General features: G+C 35.5%; 1 protein-coding gene across 1 annotated transcript in view; it reads right to left on the bottom strand.

The window, feature by feature from the left end:
* LOC116633796 (T-cell receptor-associated transmembrane adapter 1) overlaps positions 1–20,954 on the bottom strand; it is a 32,114-nt gene extending 11,160 nt beyond the window's left edge. Inside the window, exons 1-3 of the mRNA XM_032406498.1 lie at positions 20,758–20,954; positions 8,136–8,246; positions 1,498–1,534 (exon numbers count right to left, since the gene is read on the bottom strand). Coding sequence (XP_032262389.1) covers positions 1,498–1,534; positions 8,136–8,246; positions 20,758–20,764 — 155 coding nt within the window. The 5' untranslated portion in view covers positions 20,765–20,954. The remainder of the gene's footprint in view (positions 1–1,497; positions 1,535–8,135; positions 8,247–20,757) is intronic.
* Positions 20,955–23,861: the final 2,907 nt, after the last annotated feature.

The raw sequence follows: 23,861 nt of genomic DNA, 5'->3' as shown, positions 1-23,861 counted from the left end.
TGAAGTACATACATAATTAACATGCCAGCCACTTGTTATAGGTAAATTCTGCATTGTATATTCAAACTATGCCTAAATTGAGATTTATTACAATAGATAATAGATTACTAAATCCAGGAGGGACAATCTGCATCTTCCCATCTTTGCATCTCTTGTCTGACACAACTCCTATTTGTTGAACAAATACTTATTGAATGAATGAATGAATGAATGAATGTTATAAAAGAACCAACTTCTTTTTCACACTTGCCCTATAGGTAAGAGCCCACTTACTATGAGATGGATATTTTACCAATTTTCCCTTCTGACTCTTACCATCCCAATCCAAGAGTACCAACCCAGTCTTTAGCAGAACGATCAAATCACTAGACTTTCTATCACATTGCATCTTAATTGCCTTTCAAATGACAAGTATCAAATCAATTGTCCAAGAGATTAACTTTCACATGGAAAATCCATATAGGATTTTCTTTGTCATGTTGTTTGTTGTAACCAAATCAGCAAATCTCTCTCTATATGAGATAACGCATTGAAAATTATCTCCTGTTATAGAATCCAATGGTAAATCATAAAAATAAAGATTTTCTTCTTTGTGTGAATCTGCCTGCAGCCTACATCCTGAATGTCAGAGATATTTCCACATGGAGAAAAATTTTAAAAAGACCTTTTAGAGGCTAACAGAAAGCTTATAATCTTATCCTACCCAGTGAGAAAGCTCTGTGTTTGTGAAAGACCTTTCTGCCTTTCAGTCTACCATTTCAGAAAGGTCTTGAAGAGTCCTCTAGGAAATTCTCTATATTTAGATGTTTTTTATCCTAAAGGAGAAATCTCCAATCTAATAACACATTTGGGCCAAAATATACTGTGGAAGAAAATGAAAATTCTTTGCTATGATTTATGCTGTAAACCTTCTTTTGTGTAAAAAAAAAAATACAAATTTCTCTACAATTAAGTCAACAGATATTAAAGAGAATACGTTATATCTGTAACCATATATTATTTTAGGGTTGATTTATCACATTTCCCCACTGATTGACATTACTCTCAAAAGCAACACACCACAAAGCATCCTTATCTAAGTATGCATGTATATATATCTTAAATTTTATTTAGGTATTGCCAGATTTCTTTTCCACCCCGGTTTCTTAGGGACCCCACAATTCCATATATAATTAGACTACAATCTTACAATCTGATCTGAACCATAATCTAGGATAGATCCATCTGAAATTGACAAGAATTCTGTAGATACCAGGTTAGAGTCTCATTTTGTTCCTTAACCAGCTCTCTTATTGACTCAGGATAAGTAAATAACTAAGGAAGATAATAACATTATAGCTTTTGATCTTCAGAGAGGAGTAAAAGTAATTAAAACTCACTTTTCATTTTATTTTTACCCAAATGTGACATCCCTGAGCCAAACCTATAAGCAATATAGCATTTGTTATGCCCCCTTATTAGTTGGGAGTCATAATACATAACTTATTTTCTACATACCTGGGAATGTAGTCTTCAGAGTACCTGTACATGGTATCTGAAAGATATTAAAAATAGAAAAATAAAAAGAAATTTTGACATACACGTAAATCTTCTAGAGAATATTGTGAGGGGAGCTTAGCTTCAGTGTCAGTTAACGTCTTAAATCAAGACACTCGGCCACCACCACCAGACATAAAAATCTTCTCTGATTTGGACCAGTCATATATATTCTCTCTTGGTAATTTGAGATGGAAACACAAGCGCAGCTTGGAAGTGATGTAGGGCCCAGATGTGTGGCCATTTTATGGATGGGAAACACCAACCTATGAACGTGGGGACCTCTACTAGTGCGTCTGCTGTGGGGCAGTCCATCGTGGGTGGGGCATACTGTCCTTTTCAGCCTTCACGTTTCATGAAACACCTCTGCCTCCTGTCAAATTTCCCTCTCTGCTCTTGCTGATTTGAATAAGCTTTTCATCCTTACCCAAAACAAACAAATGAAAACAAAAACATAAAACAAAACAAATCCTAGAAGACTTATTTATTTTTGAAGTGTCTGTTAACACTTCATGTCATGTGAACAACATAAAAATTATGTTCAGGAAATTTCTCTGGTTGTGATTCTATCTCATCTACATGGTGCAAATAGAAGTAAGGAGAGATGAGGATTCTAGGGAGAAAAGATCTGGAAAAAGTTGGGAACACAGTCTCAAAATAATCAAAACACAGAGTGGCTTTTCAGAGAAACAGTATACTGGTATGCAGTAACAGTACTGACCAGAGATCTGATATAGGATCATAAAACCATGAAAAAATTCTGTACCAAGTCTCAGAAAGTAATCCACTGTTGAACATTGAAGGTGGTGATTCAAAGGCAAATAAAAGAAAGTATTCTTGCTTCAAATTAAATATATGTGTTCAAACTTGAAAAAAATAGTTTTAAGAATTTTTTTAGTGAATATCAATAGATTCATAATGAATTATTGAGAGAAAATAGGGGAAATTTAGAGCACAGTTTTAATAAGATCAATATTATGAAGTCTGTATTATCTGTTCATCAATAAATTTTCTTAGATATTGAATTGAATGGACGTGTGTATTATGATATTTATTACATCTTGACTGTATTATTCAATGTGGCATTGAATAGCAAAATCTTGCAAAAGCTATTTCTATAAAAATGAAGCCCATATTATCTAAGTCTCTGGCAATAACACAGAGAAAATAGTAACCAAAGGGTGATCTTTCAGTTTTCATATATAAAAAATACTGTGTTGGTAAGGAACTAGCAAAAATATTTCAAATGACTGAATAAGTCACCAATCAACTAGAAAGATTATTTTTAGTAAGATTTATATGTGACAAAGTTGAAGTATTCTCCAGAAGGGTCATTAACTGTTAGAGAAACATATTGGAACAAATTACTAAAATCATCATGTTGGAGGATCAAATGGACATGTCACATGTCAGTGTATTTGGAAGAATTAAAATACATGTACAAGAATTTAGTCAAACCGTAGCCTGATGTATTATGGAAAAGATTCAGGGTGAGAAATCAGAAGACTTTGGATTTGGGTAGCAGCTCTTCGATGCATTTGCCGTGTGACAACATGCAAATCACTTTAAAACTCTGATTCTCACTTTATACATAGAGATAATAATGCCTATAGAATGTGAGTAGCTATGGAAGATAAATGAAATAATTTTTGTTAAAAACATTTTAGAAAATGACAAAGTTGACTTTCAATATTATACATTCTAAATCCAATCATATTGTCAGCCACAATTTAATTGTGCTGATTGGAATAGAGTCTCTTCATTAAATGGATTAGCTGAAAACAAGCTGATATAATTAAAACGCTATTTACAAGATTTATAAGTAAAGCTTGATTTGTCATGAAATAACCAAATCTCACTTTTGGCAAGAGGATTGTCACCGACTGAGTGTTAAAAGATTAAAAAATAAACAAAGAATCTGAAAACAAAAATAACGACATTATTACAGAGAATAAGAAAAAATAGGCATGGGGTCAAATGTTTCTGCACACAGACTAATATTTTTAAAAGATAATGTGGATTTTCCAGTTGGAAGTGCTTGGAGTGTGAATGTTGGTGTCTGGAAGGTACACGAATGTGATGTGTAAAAGGATAGCTCTATGGAAAGAAAATGGTGTTGGATGTATTATCAGTAGAGAGAAGCAAAACAAGGTTTGGACCAAAAAGCTTTGTGGGGAAAAAGGAAGAAGAAGCAACTCTAAGAAGGATACAATATAATGATGTGATGCTTAAGTGGAAGGAAAAGAAACTAAAACAATGTGAGGAAGAAAATAAGTATTGGGAAAAGACATTATACATCAAGACCAATCATATTGAAGAAGCACCCTGAAAGTGTCCTTAAAACGTTCAAGGTTGCCAACTTCCACACTCCTCTTAGAATTTAAATGTATAATCTGAAGTTGGACAATCTGTACTCTATGGTTTTAGTAAGTTCCTTCTTATAGTAAGAAGTGTGATAGCCTATGATTTCTTTAAATAGAGGAGTGGTAATCAAAAGTTTAGAGGTTGGGCCTGAGAAGAAAGGTCAGCAAGCTCAGGCTCCTGTAGAGAGTTGGCTCATTCATGAAGACTTCTAAGTTTTAAAAATAAACGGCATGATTTAGGAGCTACTTAATCATCTCAATGATATTAATAAAACAAAAAGCAGTTTTTATGTTGCTATGAAGCAGTTACATTTGCCAGAGTCTGTGTGAGAAGAGCTGGGTGAGTTTTCACAATCCTCTCTGTGATTCAGATACAGACAACTTGCGGTCAGCTTCATGGTTGAGAGCGTGTAAGCAAACATTTGCTTTTATGTTTTCTCCTTTATAGTGTTTACTCTTCCATGTGCAATATATAACAATAAGAAACAACAGCACATGGCTCAATCTCTATAATAACATTTTTTGATACATTCTTAATGTGAAAATGTGAAAAATGTGCCATAATTTTCTAGTGAGTAGGAGATATACTGATAAGACTTTGATGTATGAGCAAACCATACACTTATTTATCCTTCTTCTCAAAACAGAGAAGAAAGATTGGATAAAGAAATTTGGGGGATTTAAAGGAGGACAAAGCTAATACCTTCCTAGCAGAAAAAGGAATAAATATAATCCTGCTAAAGAACAGACAAAAAATCACCTAAAAATGTACGGTTTATTTTGGGGGGAAGGGAGAACTCCATTACAAAGCTTTTACCTACCACTGCTACAGAAAACATCAAGGAGAGGCTTATCAGGTCTATCTGATTGAATGTGGAGATAGTGTGTTGTTGCTGGGATGGAGATTTTCTTTTGTAAGCCATTTAATATACCAGCACAACTTACTCACCCACTGTTCGCCATAGGTGTAGTCATATCTTGCAAGTTTCTTAGCCACAAAGAATAGCACAAAGATGCAAAAATAAAAAGTTCCTTGAGGCCAGATATGGGAGCATTGTGTTCGCAGACCAAGTGGCAGAAAAGCTGGCTAATATAATTGAATCTCCTCTGGTTTGTCTGTCTAGGAGAAATGAAGCCGGGAGGAGCCTTTAGCAGGACTGGAAAGAAGTCAGCTTGCAGAGCTAATCCCAGAGCCACCTGTAGTCTGTGCGTGAGAAAGACGGACAGTGCTGTATTTGGTCATGTGGACTAGCAAGGGTGGCAGTTACTACGGATGCTTGGGGAAAGATGTCGGGAGAAGCTGGGGCGGTTGGGAGAGGGTTGCAGAGAGAAAATAGGGAGATGGGATGAGAACGAAGGGCATTTTGGCATCAATGAGCACTGCTACAAGGCTAATCTGAGGTTTGCACGCTAATAAAATGCAAGACCCAGGTTGTGTGCTCCACGTAAGGAGGGCATGTTATTGCTCAAATAAAATAGTTTGCAGTGCCTAATGGTTAGAACCGATCCTATGAAAAGCCTACAGAAAACTCTCTAAAATGCACCTGTATATGACTTAAATGGACACAGCAGTTACTGCTAAAGCTCAGGTTATTGCATAGACATGTTAAATGATATCGAGATGGGGCAGGAAGTGACACGGGAGCTGGAGAGGACCTAGAGAATATGGAGATGGTGGGAGCGGTGAGGAGCCAGAGGAACTCCCTGAAATACCTGACACTAAAATTAAATGGAATAAGATGTAGTCATAGCAAGCCCTTCACTAATACTTGTGGAAGGAGAGAAGGAAGCACCAGGGCCACGGAGAGCAGTAATGTGGGCTGTGCCCTGTGCAAGACTGACCTCCTCAGTCCCCAGCACTGTGCTGAGGGATCCATAGAATTCACACAAGAACCCTTGGTCTGGATGATCTTTTCCACATTTTGTAGACAGGGAAACTGAAACTATGAGAAGTTATGTTTCTTGTACAAGAGATCTCCCAGGTAAATATTAAAAGCAGCGTTCTAATTCATGACAGGTTGACTTCAAAAGCCATGATGTTAAAAACAAATTGAGAGAACTGAAATTGATTTTTAAAAATACAACAATGAATGTAATTTACTCTTTCCTGTTTTTTTTTTAAAAATGTTATTTCCCACCATACTGCTTTTAGACAAAGTAATTTGTGGCATGCCTGAGGCATGCCTGAGGGTTTGTACAATTGAAATGAAAAAAAAATCTGTTGGTTTTGTTTTTTTTTTTAAAGAAAAATCTTTTCTCTTTCCCTTCCTCCCTTCCTCCTTCCTTTCTTCCTTTCTTTCTTGCTTAAAAAGTTAGTCTACTATATTTTAGTAGTGGTCAACTAACCATTATAAGAAAACAACTTCCAAAAGGAGTTCATATGGTGGCAAATGATATGACTACGGATAAATAAATTCCAATGTACAAACTACCAAAAATGAGAACTGAAAAGGCTACTTGTTCCCTGGCCTCACACAGATCCCCAGAGAACTGCCACTGGAATCAATAGAGAGAGAAGTACTGGTTCACATCTGGTCCTGGCTTCCATCTTAAATTATTTCAACTTTATAGCCCTCAATTCACCTTTTTCTTTTTTCTTTTTTTAAAGATTTTATTTATTTATTTGAGAGAGAGAGAGAGAGGGAGCACAAGCAGGAGGGAGGGGCTGAGGGTGAAGCAGACTCCCCACTGAGCAGGGAGCTGGATGCGGAACTCGATCCCAGGACCCTGGGATCATGATCTGAGCCGAATGCAGACCCAGGTGCCTCTCAATTCATCTTTTTCTAATACACGTGACAATATTATCTGCATTCATAAAATATCTTAATGGAAAAATTAAAATATAGTCATTTTAAGCTATTATATAAAGAAAAGTGCTACTCTTCGTTCATTTTTTTCTGTGACGGAAGCCTTTTTCAAAGATGTTAGATGATGGGTCATTCATGCATCTGACTTATGAAATTTGTTTCAAAAAACATTTGATTTAAAAAAGAATTACTGATAATGTATGGTGATTAACATAACATAATAAAAAAAATAAAAATTAAAAAATTAAAAAAATAAAAAAGAATTACTGAAATCATTGCTAATGGAAAAGCATTGTCTGCCTGGCATTTCAGGCTTAGAAATGATATAATAGAAATCCTAAGAGAATGTTGGGTTTCTGGCCAAGGACATTTGGTCAACAATGTAAAAGCAACATGTGCTAGTGGAAACCATTTTGGACGGAGAATTAGATGGGGCCCTTGTCCTTTACTTTGCTATTGAGTAGACGTGCAACCTCAACTATGCCACTTCCCTTTCTAGTGCCTCTCATCTTTTGTGAGAGGCGTGACAGTAACACCATCTTCATATTTTATATTTGTGTTGTCCTAAGAGGATTAAGGACTCTCCCCAGAATCTGACAATTGTTCTAAATTAGCTTCATGCAGTTTTTCTTGGTCATGTGTCTAATGCAATTTTATTAACTTTGTTTTATTTCTTTTCATCTGTTAAAATGCATTGACATTTTCTCTTCTATTCATTATTACCACTGAAATGTCCTACTCCCAGAGATAGCTGGACTTTCATATCCATCCATCCATCCATCCATCCACCCAACACACTTGTGTTGAATGCCAGTAGTGTGCAAAGATTGTGCCAATTGCCGGGCATTGCACTATTTCAATCATGTCCATGAGGGTGAAAGCCACATGGTTAAAACTGCTGACTGGCTTGTTGAAAGGAAAAGCTAACCCCAGGAGTGTTAGATAATAAGCCTGTGGGTCAGCCTGTTGCTTTTCCATTTCTCTTCTGATCCAATCCCGCTAACTGTACTTTAGAGGCTGACTGATGCTGAGGGATTTGAGTAAGCTCAAGTGGAAGCTTGAGGAGTTAGGTCTCCACTCTTCCCATCGGGTATCAGTGAGAACCTTTATGGCTGCTGCAGAATAGGCTACAATATCATGAGCTGTTGAGTTGGAGGAGGAAAACTACATTCTACCAAGACAATTCCTTCCTACTCTATATCCTAAGGCAGAGATAAAGCCAAGATTGGGAGTCTGTTTATATTCTAGTATGATTGCATTTTTAAATTAAGAGAAACCTGAGGGTGGAAAAAAAATATCAAACAGGTTTCCTACAGATAAGAATACCCTATTGCATGACATTTCATAAAACTGTCTTCTTCTGTAGGTTTTCCAGTGACTTGTCTCCATTCAAGCTGGTACTATCTGGCTATTTCTCAAAATGTCTTACCTTGTCGCTGCTTTTCCATATAGTGGGAAATATTGAAGATCAGTGATACAACCAGAGCTAACCCCAAAAAGGCTACAATTATCCAGGCATAAAACTGGCATTCAGAATTTCCTGGAAAAAAAACAACAACAGACATACCTGTAATATAATAGCTGCTTACCAATTTGTTTTGAATTGGGTATTCCCACAATTAAAACCATAGTATTTATTCATAATGAAAAACAAATCCTCTGCCAAGAAATTAATTACCATTGACAGACAAAGCCTCCTTACAGATTTCAAATGGGTATTGCTGATAAGTGCCTGTATTCAGCATGGACAAAAGGAAGCAATTTTCCCACGTTCTCCGTGTTGATGAAATGAAAGACATTTTTAGTCTAGCTGCTAAAATTTGACAACTAGTGACTTTGTCATAAAAACTTTGGTTCAAAGTCAAGAACATCCAAATTATACAGAATGATAATTTGCCATACTTTCCCCCTTTCTTTAATCTTCAGATATAGTCATATATACTTTCATTTATGGAAAACCACCTATCCCTTTCTATAAATCCCAGTAGTATAGGATACTCTATGTTGTGATAAAACAGTAATTCTGGCATCATAATAACCTCGTTTTGCCAAGACTGGCCACAAGGTATTTTTCTCATACTGCTTAGAGACCCATGAGTGGATATTGGAGAGCCAATTATGCTTTTCTTAGCCTTGTGAAGAGATTCTTTTTTTCATTCCTGAGCCATAGGGGGTTTTGTGGGATACTGCCTATCAGTTGCCCTTGATTATTTATGGCAATCTTTACATGTATATGAGTGATTTCTAAGATAATTACCCTGATTTTATGTATTTAAATATATTGTATTATATGTATATTTATATATAATGCATATATAAAATCAATATATTTATATATAAATATATATACATATATGATTTATATATAAAATCAATATATTTATATTTATATTTGTATATATTATATTTATATTTATATATAAATATATTGATTTTATATATAATACATATATGATATGCATACATGTATACATATAGTTTATACCATATATCATAAATATACTATATAAACATTACATATTATAATATATATTTATATATAACATATATAAATTATATTTATATATAACATATGTAAATTATACTTATATATTATATTATATATTAATATGTATATAATATAGTATAGAATATAATAATATTAATATTATAATATAGACAAGCAGAAATGCCATGTGACAGTAGCTGCAGCTGAGCTGATATTCCTTCCCGGTCTCAGCTCCCCGTATGACTGCCCCGAATCAGACACCAGGCTCGGCCCTTTCACAGAAATCTAAGTAGCATGATGCTAGGTACAATAAACAGAACAGGCAAATTCTCAATAGGAGGGAAATTAGTCTTACTTCCCTATCCTGTCTTTAAACCAGCAAATAAAGAATCCTTAGCCCAAAATGTCTTTTGTGCTGCTCTCTTTTACTTATTTTCTATATCTCGAATTTGATGTTTGAATTGTTCACTGTTTGTTTGTTTGTTTGTTTTTGAGGACTTATTGACATCACAGTGTGGTTGTTGAATTGCCCTCAGTGGTCCTGTGTATTAGAGGAGGTCTGTTTTCCTTTCCTTCCTTCCTTCCTTCCTTCCTTCCTTCCTTCCTTCCTTCCTTCCTTCCTTTCCTGGCATCATTTATTTTCAAATGAACATAGGCATATAGATAATTAAATATATAAAATCTATATGCATTTGTGATATAGATGTACATCTACATATATTACATATTGCTTATTTATATACACTTTGCTTTTGTTTGAACTAGTCTGTGGCTCTTTAAACACCAACAAATCTGTCTACTAATGTCTGCTACCTCCTCCTTAATTTCATACCACGTTATTTAGATGTTATTTAGATGTTACCATGAACTCCACAGAGAATAAGACCTTTTCTGCCTTCTGCGCTGCAGTGCCAGACATAATGCACATGATTTATAAAGATTTTTAAAGAATTAGTTAATAAATGGGAAAAGTTAACTGATAATCATAGTGAAATGTGTGGTTTTATTATCTTTAAGGGAATTTTTATGTTTCATAAAGTATAAGAAAATTGAGAAGACTTGAATAGTCTTTAATTCCCCAATAGACCTACCAATTAATTTGGTTAAAAACACTAAGGTTTAGAAGGGCCTTATTTATTCATCATGAACATAATCCCATAAATATTTATGAGAATCCTACAACATAGTAATCATTAACTACTTAAAATATACCAGAAATTCTAGGTATTGCATGGTACTGCCTATATTCCTAGAATTGTTTCTTTGATTTTTATTGTTTATGAAAAAAAACAGAAGTGCCTGCTGAGTATGCATTTTAAAAATCCTAGCAATATCAAAAATCCTAGCAAATCCTAGCAAATCCTAGAATAACATTTAAGATTCTCTATTAAAGCATAAATGGGTCACTAATATTATACTAATTAGCCTTTTTAAAAAAAACTTACCAGTGTGTCTAGGGGATTTTTACCATGTTATTATGTTATTTTTAGTGGTGCATAGAATTACATAGTATTGTGGTATACGGGTATGTGGTAAATGTGTATATGTGGCAAATAGGTATAATTCATCTACCCATTTCTCTAAGATGGACATTCTGATTTTTTAAAATGTTTTCTCTTACAAACAGTAATGCAATGAACTTCACTGGGCAGGCATTTTGTGCCTATGTGGACTTATCTGTAGAAAGAGGCTCCTGGGAATACAATTGCTCAATCAAAGGGAATTTTTAAGGGTTTCACTTGCCAGATGGGTCTCAGTTTCCCTCTCTGCTATCATGATACAAAGGTATTAATTTATGCTTTCCATTATCAAGCTAATGGTTAAATCAATGACTTCTGTTATTAAAGACTTCTTTTCTTCTTCTTGTATTTGTCACTTACAGAGCCACAGTCTAGATGCAGTTCTAGGTTCTTCCACATCTTAAGGCAATTTGAGGGCACATATTATATTATCTATCGAGATAGATCACAATTATCAATTCAGGATATTCAGTCTGTCAAGTAGACTCTAATCACTCAGCCTCTACAGTCACTGTATTTGGTGACAAATAAATGAACTTTAGTTGCCACACAGAGGCCAGACTTGTTGTATATATTATCCGTGTTCAATATTAAAAACAATTAGCAAACTCAGACAAGCAAAAACAGAAAGCTAAGAATCAACCGTAATCCTATGATCAAGAGACAATCACTGTGAACACCTTGGTTCATATACTTCCAGTTATTTTTCTCTGTGTAGAAATTGTTATGGACAAAGACATAAGATTCAATTATACTGACTATACTATTATCTACTTTTGCTCCAATAATTTGTAGTGTGTTTCTTTTCCTGTAAATAAAATATGCTTTCATTTCTTTTAGCTGCCCTATATTCCATTGAACGAATTTTCCGTAATTTAAGCAATCCCTTATTGTTAGACATTTAAGTTGCTTGTGATTTTTAGTTATATAAGCAATGTTGTGATGAATATCTGTAGCTAAAACTATATATCCAACCTTAATTTTTTTTTCACGTAAAAATTCTCGATTTGCTAGATCAAAGAATATACACATCTTAAAGGATTTTGATATAACGATGGCTCAGGTTTTAAAACAATATTAAGCAGACCCTTTTCAGGTCGGTCTGGCCTCTGTTGCTATTATTTCAATTGGCCCTGACTTTATGTTTATGGCTCTTTCGGTTCATCAACCACCATTCCCGGTAGCTACTATCTTTCCACACACTGTCTCATATAGTCCCCTCCTTTGTGGTTTTTGGAAAAAGTGGTTCCTTTGTCTTTTTTCTGGAGCCTGTGACATGGGTCCTTCAGGGGAAGGTGCTTGCTCCTATCTCTTCCTTAAGCATAGATAACATCACACTTTTCTTTCCTTACCGTGAACTATTTCCACAAAATGTTAGTTTAGGTTTCCTATCTTTTTGGACTTATCTGCCATGCCTGCCCAATAATATACCATGCTCCAATCATTCTGAAGCACTTAAGATTCTCAATAGACACCATACTTACTATTTAGTGTCCTTATGTCTCTGTATATTTGCCCCTTTGCCTGAAATGCCTTCCCCCTTAGCCATTTGACAAATTCCTAGTCATCCTTCAAGACTACATTTTCTTTGAAGCATTCACTCTTTGCTGCCTGTCCCCCACCAAGTGATATCTTTTATATCTCTCTACATTTCAACAAATGTTGAGGTAATATTTGTTGAGGTAATCATTTATGCATAACATCTCTCTCCACTTGATTATGAACTTCTCGAAGGACAAAAAGAAGGTCCTATTCATCTTGGTCCTCATTCCTCAATTTCCTCATTTTACCTATTTTTGTGGGGATTGAGATTCATAGAAGAGTGTTCCTCACTAATAAGATGCTCAATAAATATTAGCTAATATTATTCTTTTTAAAATATTTTTATTGGACCATGGTTGACACACAATGTTACATTAGTTTCAGATGTACATTTCTATATGTTATGCTGTGGTCACCACAAGTATAGCTACCTTCTGTCCCCATACACTATTACAATACAATTGACTGTATTTTCTATGCTGTACCTTTTATTCCCATGACTTATTCAATATATAACTGGAAATTATTATTATTATTATTATTCTCATCTTACAACTAGTAAGACTCCTATTTTTATTTCTGCAACCTATTCAGCACAAAGAAGGTTTTCACTAAATATGTGTCAAGTGACTAAATAGAAGACAAGTGGAGTAAAGATGGGTAATGTAATGACTAGGGCCAACAGAAAAGTTCTGATCAAGTCCGAGGTCTAAACACACCCACAATCTTGGAAAGACAAGTTGAAGATTCTATTACATTTTCTCTAGTACTATTGAGAAAGGACCTACCTTCCAGTAGCTAGGGAAGAGATCCTTGTGAGAAGGAGAGTAGCACATTAGGCCACTGTAGTCTTGGTGTAAGTGCTCATTGACAACTTCCTAATTCTCTCTGTCCTGAGTCTATATTTACCCAACAACCTACAGATTATTTTATTTTTTTCCTCAGGAAACTTGATACAAGGAAGTTGGTACTAACAGCCAGTCATCTGATTAAATTTATGGGGTGTCCACCACTATAAATATAAAATTTTATTTTCTTGTTTAAAAATCAGTCTTTGGGGAGTTTGGTTAGGGTCAGTGAAATCTCTGGGAAGAGGAATTTAGAAAATACCACTAGCTGAGGTAAGCTGTATGAGCCAGATGCAACCCTAGGAAATCTACGCCTGAGTAAAACTGGGATGTTAATGACAGAAGAGTCAGGGTGAGGAGAAATAATCTCCTCACAGAATGCACAATAACTTTCAAAGGGATGAAGTGGGATGTGCTGTCACTCTCTTCAACTTTTACCTTAAAGACCAATTTCTTTATTTTTACTTATTAAATACACCCACTCCTGCTATGAGAAGAGAAAAATAAGGGTTTTCCTATAGGCTGATAATATGGTTATCATAAATTGAGTGGCCTTATGAATGAGTTGTTCTGTGTGGTTATTGTTAGAGAAAGAATGAACAAAGTGTAACTACTTAAAATTCAAATTATTGTTTTAGGCAAATATCCCCCATTATTTTTTTCAGCCTAGTAATTATATATATCATAATATAGTATAATATAGTATACCTTACCTAAGAACACATATCACAGCTAATTTTTTATAGAGTTGGCCAGAAAGTTGCTTTGTTTTCAATGAAGCATTTGATAGATGTATAAATGATTTACCTTTGGCCAAATTGGGTGACTTGTAATCTTACATTAGAAGTAGTTGAATCTAATTTTTCCAAAGAAGACATCCAGATGGCTAACAGACACATGAAAAGATTTTCAACATCACTCATCATCAGAAAATACAAATCAAAACCACAATGAGATACCACCTCACACCTGTCAGAATAGCTAAAATGAACAACACAGGAAACAAGAGATGCTGGCAAGGCTGTGGAAAAAAGGGAACCATTGTACACTCTTGGTGGGAATGCAAATTGGTTTAGTCACTCTGGAAAATAGTATGGAGGTTCCTCAAAAAGTTAAAAATAGAGCTACCCTATGATCCAGCAATTGTACTACTAGGTATTTACCCAGAGGATACAAAAGTACTAATTCGAAGGGTATATGTACTCCAATGTTTATAGCAGCATCATCAACAATAGCCAAATTATGGAAAGAGCCCAAATGTCCATCAACTGATGAATGGATAAAAAAGAGGTGATACACACGCACATACACACATTGGAATATTTCTCAGCCATCAAAAATAATGAAATCTTGCCATTTGCAATGACATCATTAGAGCTAGAGAGTATTATGCTAAGTGAACTAAGTCAGTCAGAGAAAGACAAATACCATATGATTTCACCCATATGTGGAATTTAAGAACATAGGGGGATTAAAGAGAGAGTCAAGCTATAGAGAATAAACTGAGGGTTGCTGGCGGGGAGGTGGGCAGGGGATGGTCTAAATGGGTGATGGGCATTAAGGAGGGCACTTGTGCTGAGCACTGGGTGTTGCATGTAAGTGAGGAATCACTAAATTCTACTCCTGAAACTAACATTACACTATATGTTAACTAACTGGAATTTAAATAAAAACTTGGAAAAAGAAAAAGAAAAAAGAACATTTACTTTAGAAAATTTGTCATTGGAAAAAAAAAGTAATAGTCAGGTCTAGAATTATTGCATCAAATCCTATGACATATACCCTGGGACCTTGATCATTCACTCATGCACATGCTGAAAGGATGCAAAACTGATTTGGGAAGGAAATTTTCACCCTGCTATAGGTTCTCCCTGGATCTACCTCTGAATGGATGTAGAATGGGCTTTGATGGCTTTCTATTCTGAGACATATCCCAGTTATGTTCCTAAAATTGTTTAAGAGAATATCAAAGCTGTTTCCATTTCAGCTGACAACCTGCCTTAAAAAGACAACAGAATACTAAACTTCAGGTTACAGTCAGGAAATAAAAATTAAAACACTTTGTCGCTCTTTTTGTTTTCCATTTTGTACACTTTCTACCTATGTTATCTTGTTTTAAAAGAACCAGATGGATGAAACTTGCTATTTGAATTCATTAATTAAAAGGAGTCTGTGGACTAGAAGACAGTGTTTAATATATCACTTGGCATCTCTGGTAGAAGAAGCTGGGAATCTTCTCAAGAACAGGCATATTTTCACTCTTATGGTTCATGAGGCCATCTGTCTGCATTTATATATCATTTGATACAAAATCTACCTTAAGCAAATCTCTGGGATTATATAATACTCATTTTTGTGACCTAATCATATCCCTTGCTCCTTATTTTCCTTTGTCTTGATCTATTTGGCTATCCTTTATACTGACTATATGCTTCTATGTACTTCAAATACCTCTCTTTCTGGGGGAAGGGTAAGAAAGCAAATAAATAAATAAAAAAGAATAATAAATCTCTAGAACTTATCCTAGAGAGAACTAATGATTTACTTCATACTTAGTGTTTTTTTTTTCCTTCCCAGTTCTCATAGCATCTAGTATTTAGTATATATTCAATACATAGTTGTGGTTTGGGTAAATAAAATAGAGCACTGTATAAAAAGGCATACTTCAAGGCAAAACCCCTCATCTTATTTTTATAATTACACTGATTCTAGCTATAAAATATCCTATCATTTGCACAAAATTATATTTCAATTAGAAGTTTCCCTTTATCCTTTTTAATTAAAAGGAACACTGAAAAAGTTGTATCAGTCCATTAATTGGGGCAAGAAGATAATTTGCTCTCAACTACAAAGAAACAACCAAATCAATGTCATGAGCCTACATTTTACATAAAGGCCTTAAGGAAAGTCCTAGTAATTTTCATGAAATATGTTAGCAACAGTAAGGCAAGAACTTAGACCACACTGTACATTCTTCTAGGACTCGGTTTTGTCATTTACTGTAACAATAAATTTGTTTCACATAATCAACTGGAGGCCTTTGAAAACACAGGCCAAATTCTAAAGTGTGGGGTTGGTTTAGCATGGTCTCTGGTTTCCTCTGATTTCGAGAGTCTCCAACTCCTATCTAACCTTCTTCTGTTTTCTAAGATTTTTTCCTTGTGTAATGTGATATGAGTTTTAAACAGGAAGATTTTCTTTTAGAAACTTTGTATTTCATGACATTCTTGATAGCTTCCATAATTTTTTAAAGATTTTATTTTTAATAATCTCTACACCCAACGTGGGGCTCAAAGTCACGACCCTGAGATCAAGAGTCACGTGCTACACTGACTGAGCCACCCAGGCGCCCCAGCATTCATAATTTTTTGATCGCCAACAATAAATGCCCCAATTTTGAAAAACAAAAAAACTTACACAGATGAGAAAAACAAAAAACGTACACATTTAGCTATTGAGTAGCTAAATGTTCGAGATTTTCAACTTGAATGACAGATCTATGTAAGTGTTCACATGCACACACACATACTTTCACACCTCTCTTCACCCAGTTATTTCCCATATGCAGTATGAATATCTCCAGACCCATGTGGGTATCTATTCAGCATACATAATGCTTCTTATACTATTAGATGCACAAAGTGCTCAAAAGCTCTTGCTCAACAAATGCAATCTTTAGTATCATTATTTCATAATTGTAATTACTTTCATTTAAAAAGCTTTTATCAAGTTAAAAAGAACTCCCACACAATTTGAATTTAGCTCTTCACACTGTTAAAAAGCCAAAGGCCTCAAGAAGTTATTAACGAAGCAATGACAGCTAGGAAAACCATGATTTAAGTTTCTATCTAGCTTTCTACTGCCAGGGGCTAATTGTGGTAGCTTTAATTATGAGACCTCTGACTCCTTTAATGCCAAAAGTACTTGGCAGGCACTGTATTTGGAATTCATATTTGCATGTGCTCTGGAGGGAAACCCAGCTAAGCAAATGTATCATTTTTCTGCTGGCAGGTTTGATTCATACAGAAGACTTCACTTAACTAACAATAGAAAAGCAATACATATAATGCCTTAATTGTGTTTCCTTCAGGGAGTCTGTAACTGAGACAATTGTATGAGTTTATAGTATACAGGATATGGATTTTCACGGTGGTTTCTCTTCCTTGGCTTGCAAATTCTGTCGGGGCAGTGACCATCTCCTTGTTGCATTCCATGAATATGTATATCTACTTTAGGCACCCCAGAAAGTTCAAAGAAAAAGTTCTGCTATAACAATCCCCATGGATCTCATGCATAAAAAGAGTTTTTCTTACTGTGATGACAGTTTGGTGTGGAACTAGGCATATTCTTGATGACTCTTTGTAGCGCGTGGTCAGTATCCACACAGCCCCCCATCCCACCACTATCCATCCCCATCAGCCCATCAATAAAAGGCATTAGAGTCATTGATAGAAGCACTGGAAGGGATTCTCAAATCTACTCCCAGGCTTTTGAGTAAATAAGATACTGATTTTAATGCAAAATTTGATATCTGTCAAACTTAAGTAAGGGTCTGTTATGAACAGAGGGTTATTTGAGAAATGGATGGTGTATGTTGGGGAAGGACGGAGATGGGGAGAGGGACAATAGCAACACGGGGCATTGGAATGTCTGCTTCAAAGTGCAGAGGAAGATGAGTGTAGGCACTTCCTAGTTGTGTGTCTTTTTGCATCTCACTGAACCTCACTAAGTCAGTTGTAAAGCTGGAGTTCAGATCCCCATCTGTGTGACATAGTACATCATAGTTGCTCTTAACCAACATTTAACTGAATTTGTTAAAGGGAACATACATGTGGAGGGAGGTGGGGGGAGATTTTAAGACAGCATTTTATAATTCCCCCAGTACTGGACTACTTGTCACTTTTATAATTAAACTTTAATTGGGATTGGTCAATTTGAGAAATCCTTTTGGGATTGGAGTGCTGCCCAAATCCCTGCCATTGATGAGTCTTTCTTTATCTGTATTTACTACTCCATTTTATATATGTACTTATTGTTTTCCATTGGAGAAGCACCTTGGCGAGATCCTCTGAAGATGTCATGGGTGTGTGGGAAATCTTCATCCAACAAAATTTTAACTACTATGTTTCTTTATTGTTTTAAGAAGGCCTGTTAATTTTTGTCTCTCCTCTTTCTAGTTCTGTAATACTGAGAGAATTAAATGAAATTCAAAATGCCTGGAAATGTGACCAATAATGATGTTGACAATCTTTCCCGGATTGACTTTCCTTAAAATCACTGCACGCATTACCTAAATTAAATGATGAAACACATTGTCTTTGACCCATCTTTAATTTAAAGAACACGTAAGTTTAAAAGATGATTCATAAATTAGTCCTACCTCATCTCTAAAGGAAAGACTCATTGTTCTCGGAAAGGCGATTGAGGCTCATGGGAAGAGAAAACTGAGTAAAGACAATGAAAATCCGTTTTTTGAAAAACAGCAATGTGTAACTAAGTTGTGGATCACTCGGTAAACTGAATGAATGGTAGCCCACAGGAGTTGTTCTCACCAGTTCATTCTGCTAATATTGATTGTATGTGCATGTAGAAACATGGTAGGAATTAGGATATTGGCCCCTTTATTGAAGCAGTGAGTGCAAGGCATTTAGGCAGGAGAAACGCAAGGAGATTTGGTTTCTTATGTTCCTTTACGTAACTAGGAATAATTTCACTTTTTCACACTAATTTTCTTTTTAACTTCACTTTATCTAAATGTAAAAAATACTATTGTCTGACTCTTCTCTCACATTAAGTTTTTTTCCCCTCCTTTTAAGATCTATGAGTCTTTAACAGCAAATACTTGATATTTTTATCTCTTCCGTGACATTGTGGAAGGTCTCAACTGTCAATGGAGGAACTTCTGTGTTACCTCTAAAGGGAACATCTAAACTACAAAATGATATGGAAGAAATTTTATCATATCCCTCGTAAAATTAGAATTAATGAATCCTGGAAATAGTTGAATGTCATATTCACTGCCTTTGGCCTTCCCACCCTTCCTGAATTCCCCAACACCATCAGCTCATGGCAACTGTTCATAATACTGCCTTGTCTATTTTTTGCAGGGCACTAGCGAAACTGGAACAGTTGTTTTTGTTCTTTGCTAATCTATGAACCTGGAAAAAATAAAGATAGGTGTGCAAATCGTATGTCAGGCTTATGCTCCCTGTGTGATTAATCTAATCAATTGATTTTAAAATTCAGCAAACAAAATACTGGGAAGCAAACTCACAGAAATCATATATAATATCTTTACCCTATCAATGGCTCATACAAATTGATATTAAAAGTATTATAAGTGCAATAATTAAGCAAAAGATATATTCAGGCAAACTGTATGATGATAAACAGTTTAAAAACACATGTAAAAAGGTTCAGCTTCATTATAATCAAAGTAATGCATTATCAACAATGGGTTAGCATATTGTACTTTTATTAGTAAAGATTTTTTTAGGTGATACTGGCCTGTTCAGGAGAAACACGCTAGGACGAGAGTGGATTGGCATCACTCTTGGAAAAGCAACTTGATAATAATGAGACTTACAGTGTTCATTACCTCTTACTCAGTAATGCTAATTCTAGAATTTTTTCCTGAGAAAATAACCCTTAATATAGGAAAAGTATAGAGATGTTCATCTTTCTGTCATTTGAAATGTAATATAACTGGATACAACATAAATGTCCAACAATAAAGAAATAGCTAAGGAAACTATAATTAACCCAATGGATATCATTGTCTACATTCATCTAAAATGATTAGGCAGAAATTATCATAAAAAGGGAAATACTTGTTTTCTAATGTTAGCAAAAAATCTGGATATATGATTTTATGTTCATTATTTTTTCAGGTATGAAAAACAAACCATGTAGAATACATTGAAATAGAAGTAGAAAGGAAATACAACACAATATCTTGTGTTTTTTTTTTTAAGATGATGGGAACTATGTAATTTTTTTCTTTTTTATATATATTTCAGTCCTCCTACTTTGTAGAACATGTGTCTTTTATGACAAAAAGATGTTTATTAAAGACATAAAAAGTACATAAAACATTAAAAAGGTATGAACCATCAACGTGGAACAGACACTCGGCTAATTGATGGGGATTCAAGCCTTGTGATTCATGCCACGGAGATCAAATTTTCACTGGCCTTTGCAGAATGTCATCTCTCTGATATCGACAATTGGATTAATTTCTGGCAAGATAATACATTTCCTAAACTCAAAGGAATTAGAATGTGGTTACTGCTAACCTGCTTTATAATTATATAACTAGACTAAAGAGGAATATGCAGGATCAACAAAAGTTTCTTTAAAAATAACAGATACTGTAAATGGCATAATTATCAGCAAACAATGAATGGCTACAACTAGCTTTATCTTATGAAACTTCCCTTTTTTTTCTTTTAAGAGAAAATAATCAACTTATATTCATTAAAATATTTCCAAGTATGTTCTAAATTATACTAAAGGTTATCTCACATTTTAAAAATAATGTGTAAACTAATTTATTTCCCAAATTTTAAGTGTTTTTTTGGTTGGAGATGTGGAAATTATTTAGTGAATTTTTAGGCATAGGAATAGAAGAAAAGAATTTAAAATGCCACTTACCTGACATGCTTCCCTTGTCAGAGAAATCTTTCTGTAGCCATGAGGCAAATGTGTGGATTAAAAATGCCCCCACAAACTTTTTTTTCTAAGTTGTTCTGGTATTTTAGAAGCAGAGTGCTAGGAAAACGTGTCTTTAACTGTACCTCAGTTTTCTCTCTTCTGTGTCTTAAAATCTTTTGTGTGTACTTTGTTCAGTTACAAACAGGAAATGTGGTGATGGAGGCTTCTAGAGGTTTGATCTGAAACCAGTACGCTCTTAAATTTTTGTATTATGTGAGAAGAAAAATCCCACAAGCCTCTGTATTCTGGTATTTGGATTTTTATCAATACCTTATTCTAAGTTAAAAATGACAACAAAAGCAAAGTATGAATTAGTCCGGGAGGGATCTCCCACCCCTCTGGAGAGAATCCAGGGGTCGCCTCACAAAGTGAGTTCACATGGAAACAAACTAAAATATATCAAACTGGGGAGGAAACAGTGAGAAGCCCCCAGGTCTGCTCAGCTGTTGGTTGTGTTTTCTTTGAGGCACAATGAAGGAAAGGAGACTGATGCTTTTTGAACATTGCTATGTTATCAGGTGCCTTCTTTACCTGGTCCCACTGGGAGATTGGGTGCCTGCCTTCTTTCCCGGCCACTCTCACTCCAGCCAATAGGAGTCCATCTGCCCAATCTAAGGCCACTTGGCAATGAGCTCCAGCTCTCAATGCACACTCCACTGTCTCAGGAATCAGAGGCTCCTAAATGTGAGTGTGCATAAGTATGTTCTGTGGCACTGGTTTAACACGCATATTCCTGAGTCTTACTGAATCTGAACATTTGGAGCAGAGTCCAGGAATCTGCCTTTTTCACAAGTGCCCCCTGATTATTTTAAAATATATGTGTTCTCAATAACGCTCTGAAAAACTCATGTATATGTTAATGGTAGAGTTTATTTTTAGCATTAGTCAGATAGAGATGATCTGGGCGGTATCTGTGTGTACGGTTTGTATGTGTTTGTGTGTACATATATCTGCTGCATATTGTGTGTCTGTGGATATTTGATTATGGATTCTACCAGTTTTCTTTAGTTATAAAAAAATGACAAACCTGAATCCAGTTTACTACAAAAGAGGATGCACATAAACTTTAAGAATTTAAACTCTAAGGAAAACTTAAAGATGAGACTTTTGATGCACAGACTCAGAATAAAAATATTAAATGGATAGCAGGATATCTTACTCTTGCTGATTTCTCTAAGATTCTTGGGGCAGGGAGAGTATTGATCTTATCCATCATGAAAACCCCAGCATCTACAATAATATCTGGCACGCTGTAGGTCTCAATAAATATTCTCACAATGATTGAATAAATAAAAGAATGTTAATCTTCTGCTTTCTCCTTGCTCCGTTATATAAAACAACTTCTTAGTACTCAAAATACAGTGCTTCTTTATTCTTTGAATGAAGTTGACTAAACAGTAACAGATTTTTCCACTTCAATCGCTTTCCTCCCAAATATTTCTTGTGAATCATTGAATCAGAATCTGTAAAACGGAAAGAGACCATGGCTTCCCTAATCCTCTAAAAAAGCATTTTCAAAATACATTTCATAAAACACCAGGCCTTAAAGGAAAATTTGGGGATAAATGCTCCTTCAACAGATATACTTGGAAAAACTATTATTTTCACCTTCATGGATGCATATGAGTATATTAAAAGCTTAGGTAAGTCCTACAAAAAGTACACCCGAATAGCCACTTTAACAGAGTTTTTTCTAAACCTATTTGGCCAGAGAACTTTTTGTTCAGCACCATCCATTAGCAGGGTAACAGGTTGGATGAAACAGGCCTGGATGCCCACAGACCAAGAGCTCAAGGGAATAGAAGTCTCAGGTTCATGTAGGGACCAGAGAACAACAAAGAATTAGAAGGATCCATCCAACAATTAGGTAGGACACAGGAATGGAGATCTATTCAGGAGGAGAGGGCCCAGCTGTGTTACAGTTGTGAGGGGTTGAGCTTTGGACCTAAAAGAGGTCCTGGCAAGGAAAATAGAAGCCCCAGGCTCAAAAGGAAACCACATAGATTGCCTAAGCGGGAGCATGGGACCTTGAAACATGGGCAGAGTAGAAACCCGTTTATATCAGCAGGGGCCTACAGAGGACATGGGAGAGAGAAGTGGTCTCAGGACTGGAGATTTATGTGCAGGCATCCCCTGTTCAAGCAAGACTAGTGCAGAGGATGGGGAAAGAAGGAACGGGGATACCCTGGTTGATCCATAGAACACAAATCCAGAAACAAGGGTGTTCAGTGGTTGGCTTTGGTTATGGAGAAGGTCAGCTTTAGTGAGAATAATTCAGGTGAAAAGGCAGGAATCCTGTGCTTATCCCCGGAGGTGTATGTCTCAGAACAGCCCAACAGGGACATAGTCTCAAACCAAATGAACCAGTTGGGCCAGCACCCAAAGCTACCCGAGGGCTTCCCTGGCCCAAGTCTGTGTGACACGTACTACAGTCTGCAGAAATCTGGGGAAGGCAAGAACAGAGGAGACAGGAAGGGACTGAGAAAGGGTATATCCCAGTCCTTCAGGTCAGTAAGGCAAGCTGTGGTACATGCTGAGTGATTACTTAATGGCCTCACCCAGTTAATGAACACGATGCTTGACTGGCATTTCTAAAGCGGTAAAACTGCGGCTGATAGATCTGAACCACTTCACAGTTTCTAATTATTAGAATACTTTCTAAAAGTGATCTGCATGACAATGTTCCCCATTCTGTAGATTTATAAAATCAGAAGATAGAGTAAGATTGTCCAAGGTCCCACAGAAAGTCTGTACCTTTGTATTAGATAGCTCCACAAATGTTTGAAATTTGCCAGGGCAGAAAAAAGATAGCTTTTCATTAAATATAGGTGGAGCACATGGAGACATTATCAGAATCTAAAAGAGCCTATGGATTTATGTTTGTTATGGAATACACTAGTGAGTGCAATCGGAGATTTGAATGATGGCTTCATGAGTCATGTTCAAATACTAAATAAACATGAGCCTTCTGTAGTACTTTTTAATGAGTTGAGTTATCGAAATGAAGTTTAGCAGATAGCTGGACTAAGCAGATCTGTCCTGAC

This window comes from Phoca vitulina, unplaced genomic scaffold, assembly GCF_004348235.1.
Source record: "Phoca vitulina isolate PV1807 unplaced genomic scaffold, GSC_HSeal_1.0 scaffold8, whole genome shotgun sequence".
NCBI classification, from domain to species: Eukaryota; Metazoa; Chordata; class Mammalia; order Carnivora; family Phocidae; genus Phoca; species Phoca vitulina.
The sequence above is the reverse complement of the archived record's forward strand: the minus strand, read 5'-3'. Positions and strand labels throughout refer to the sequence as shown.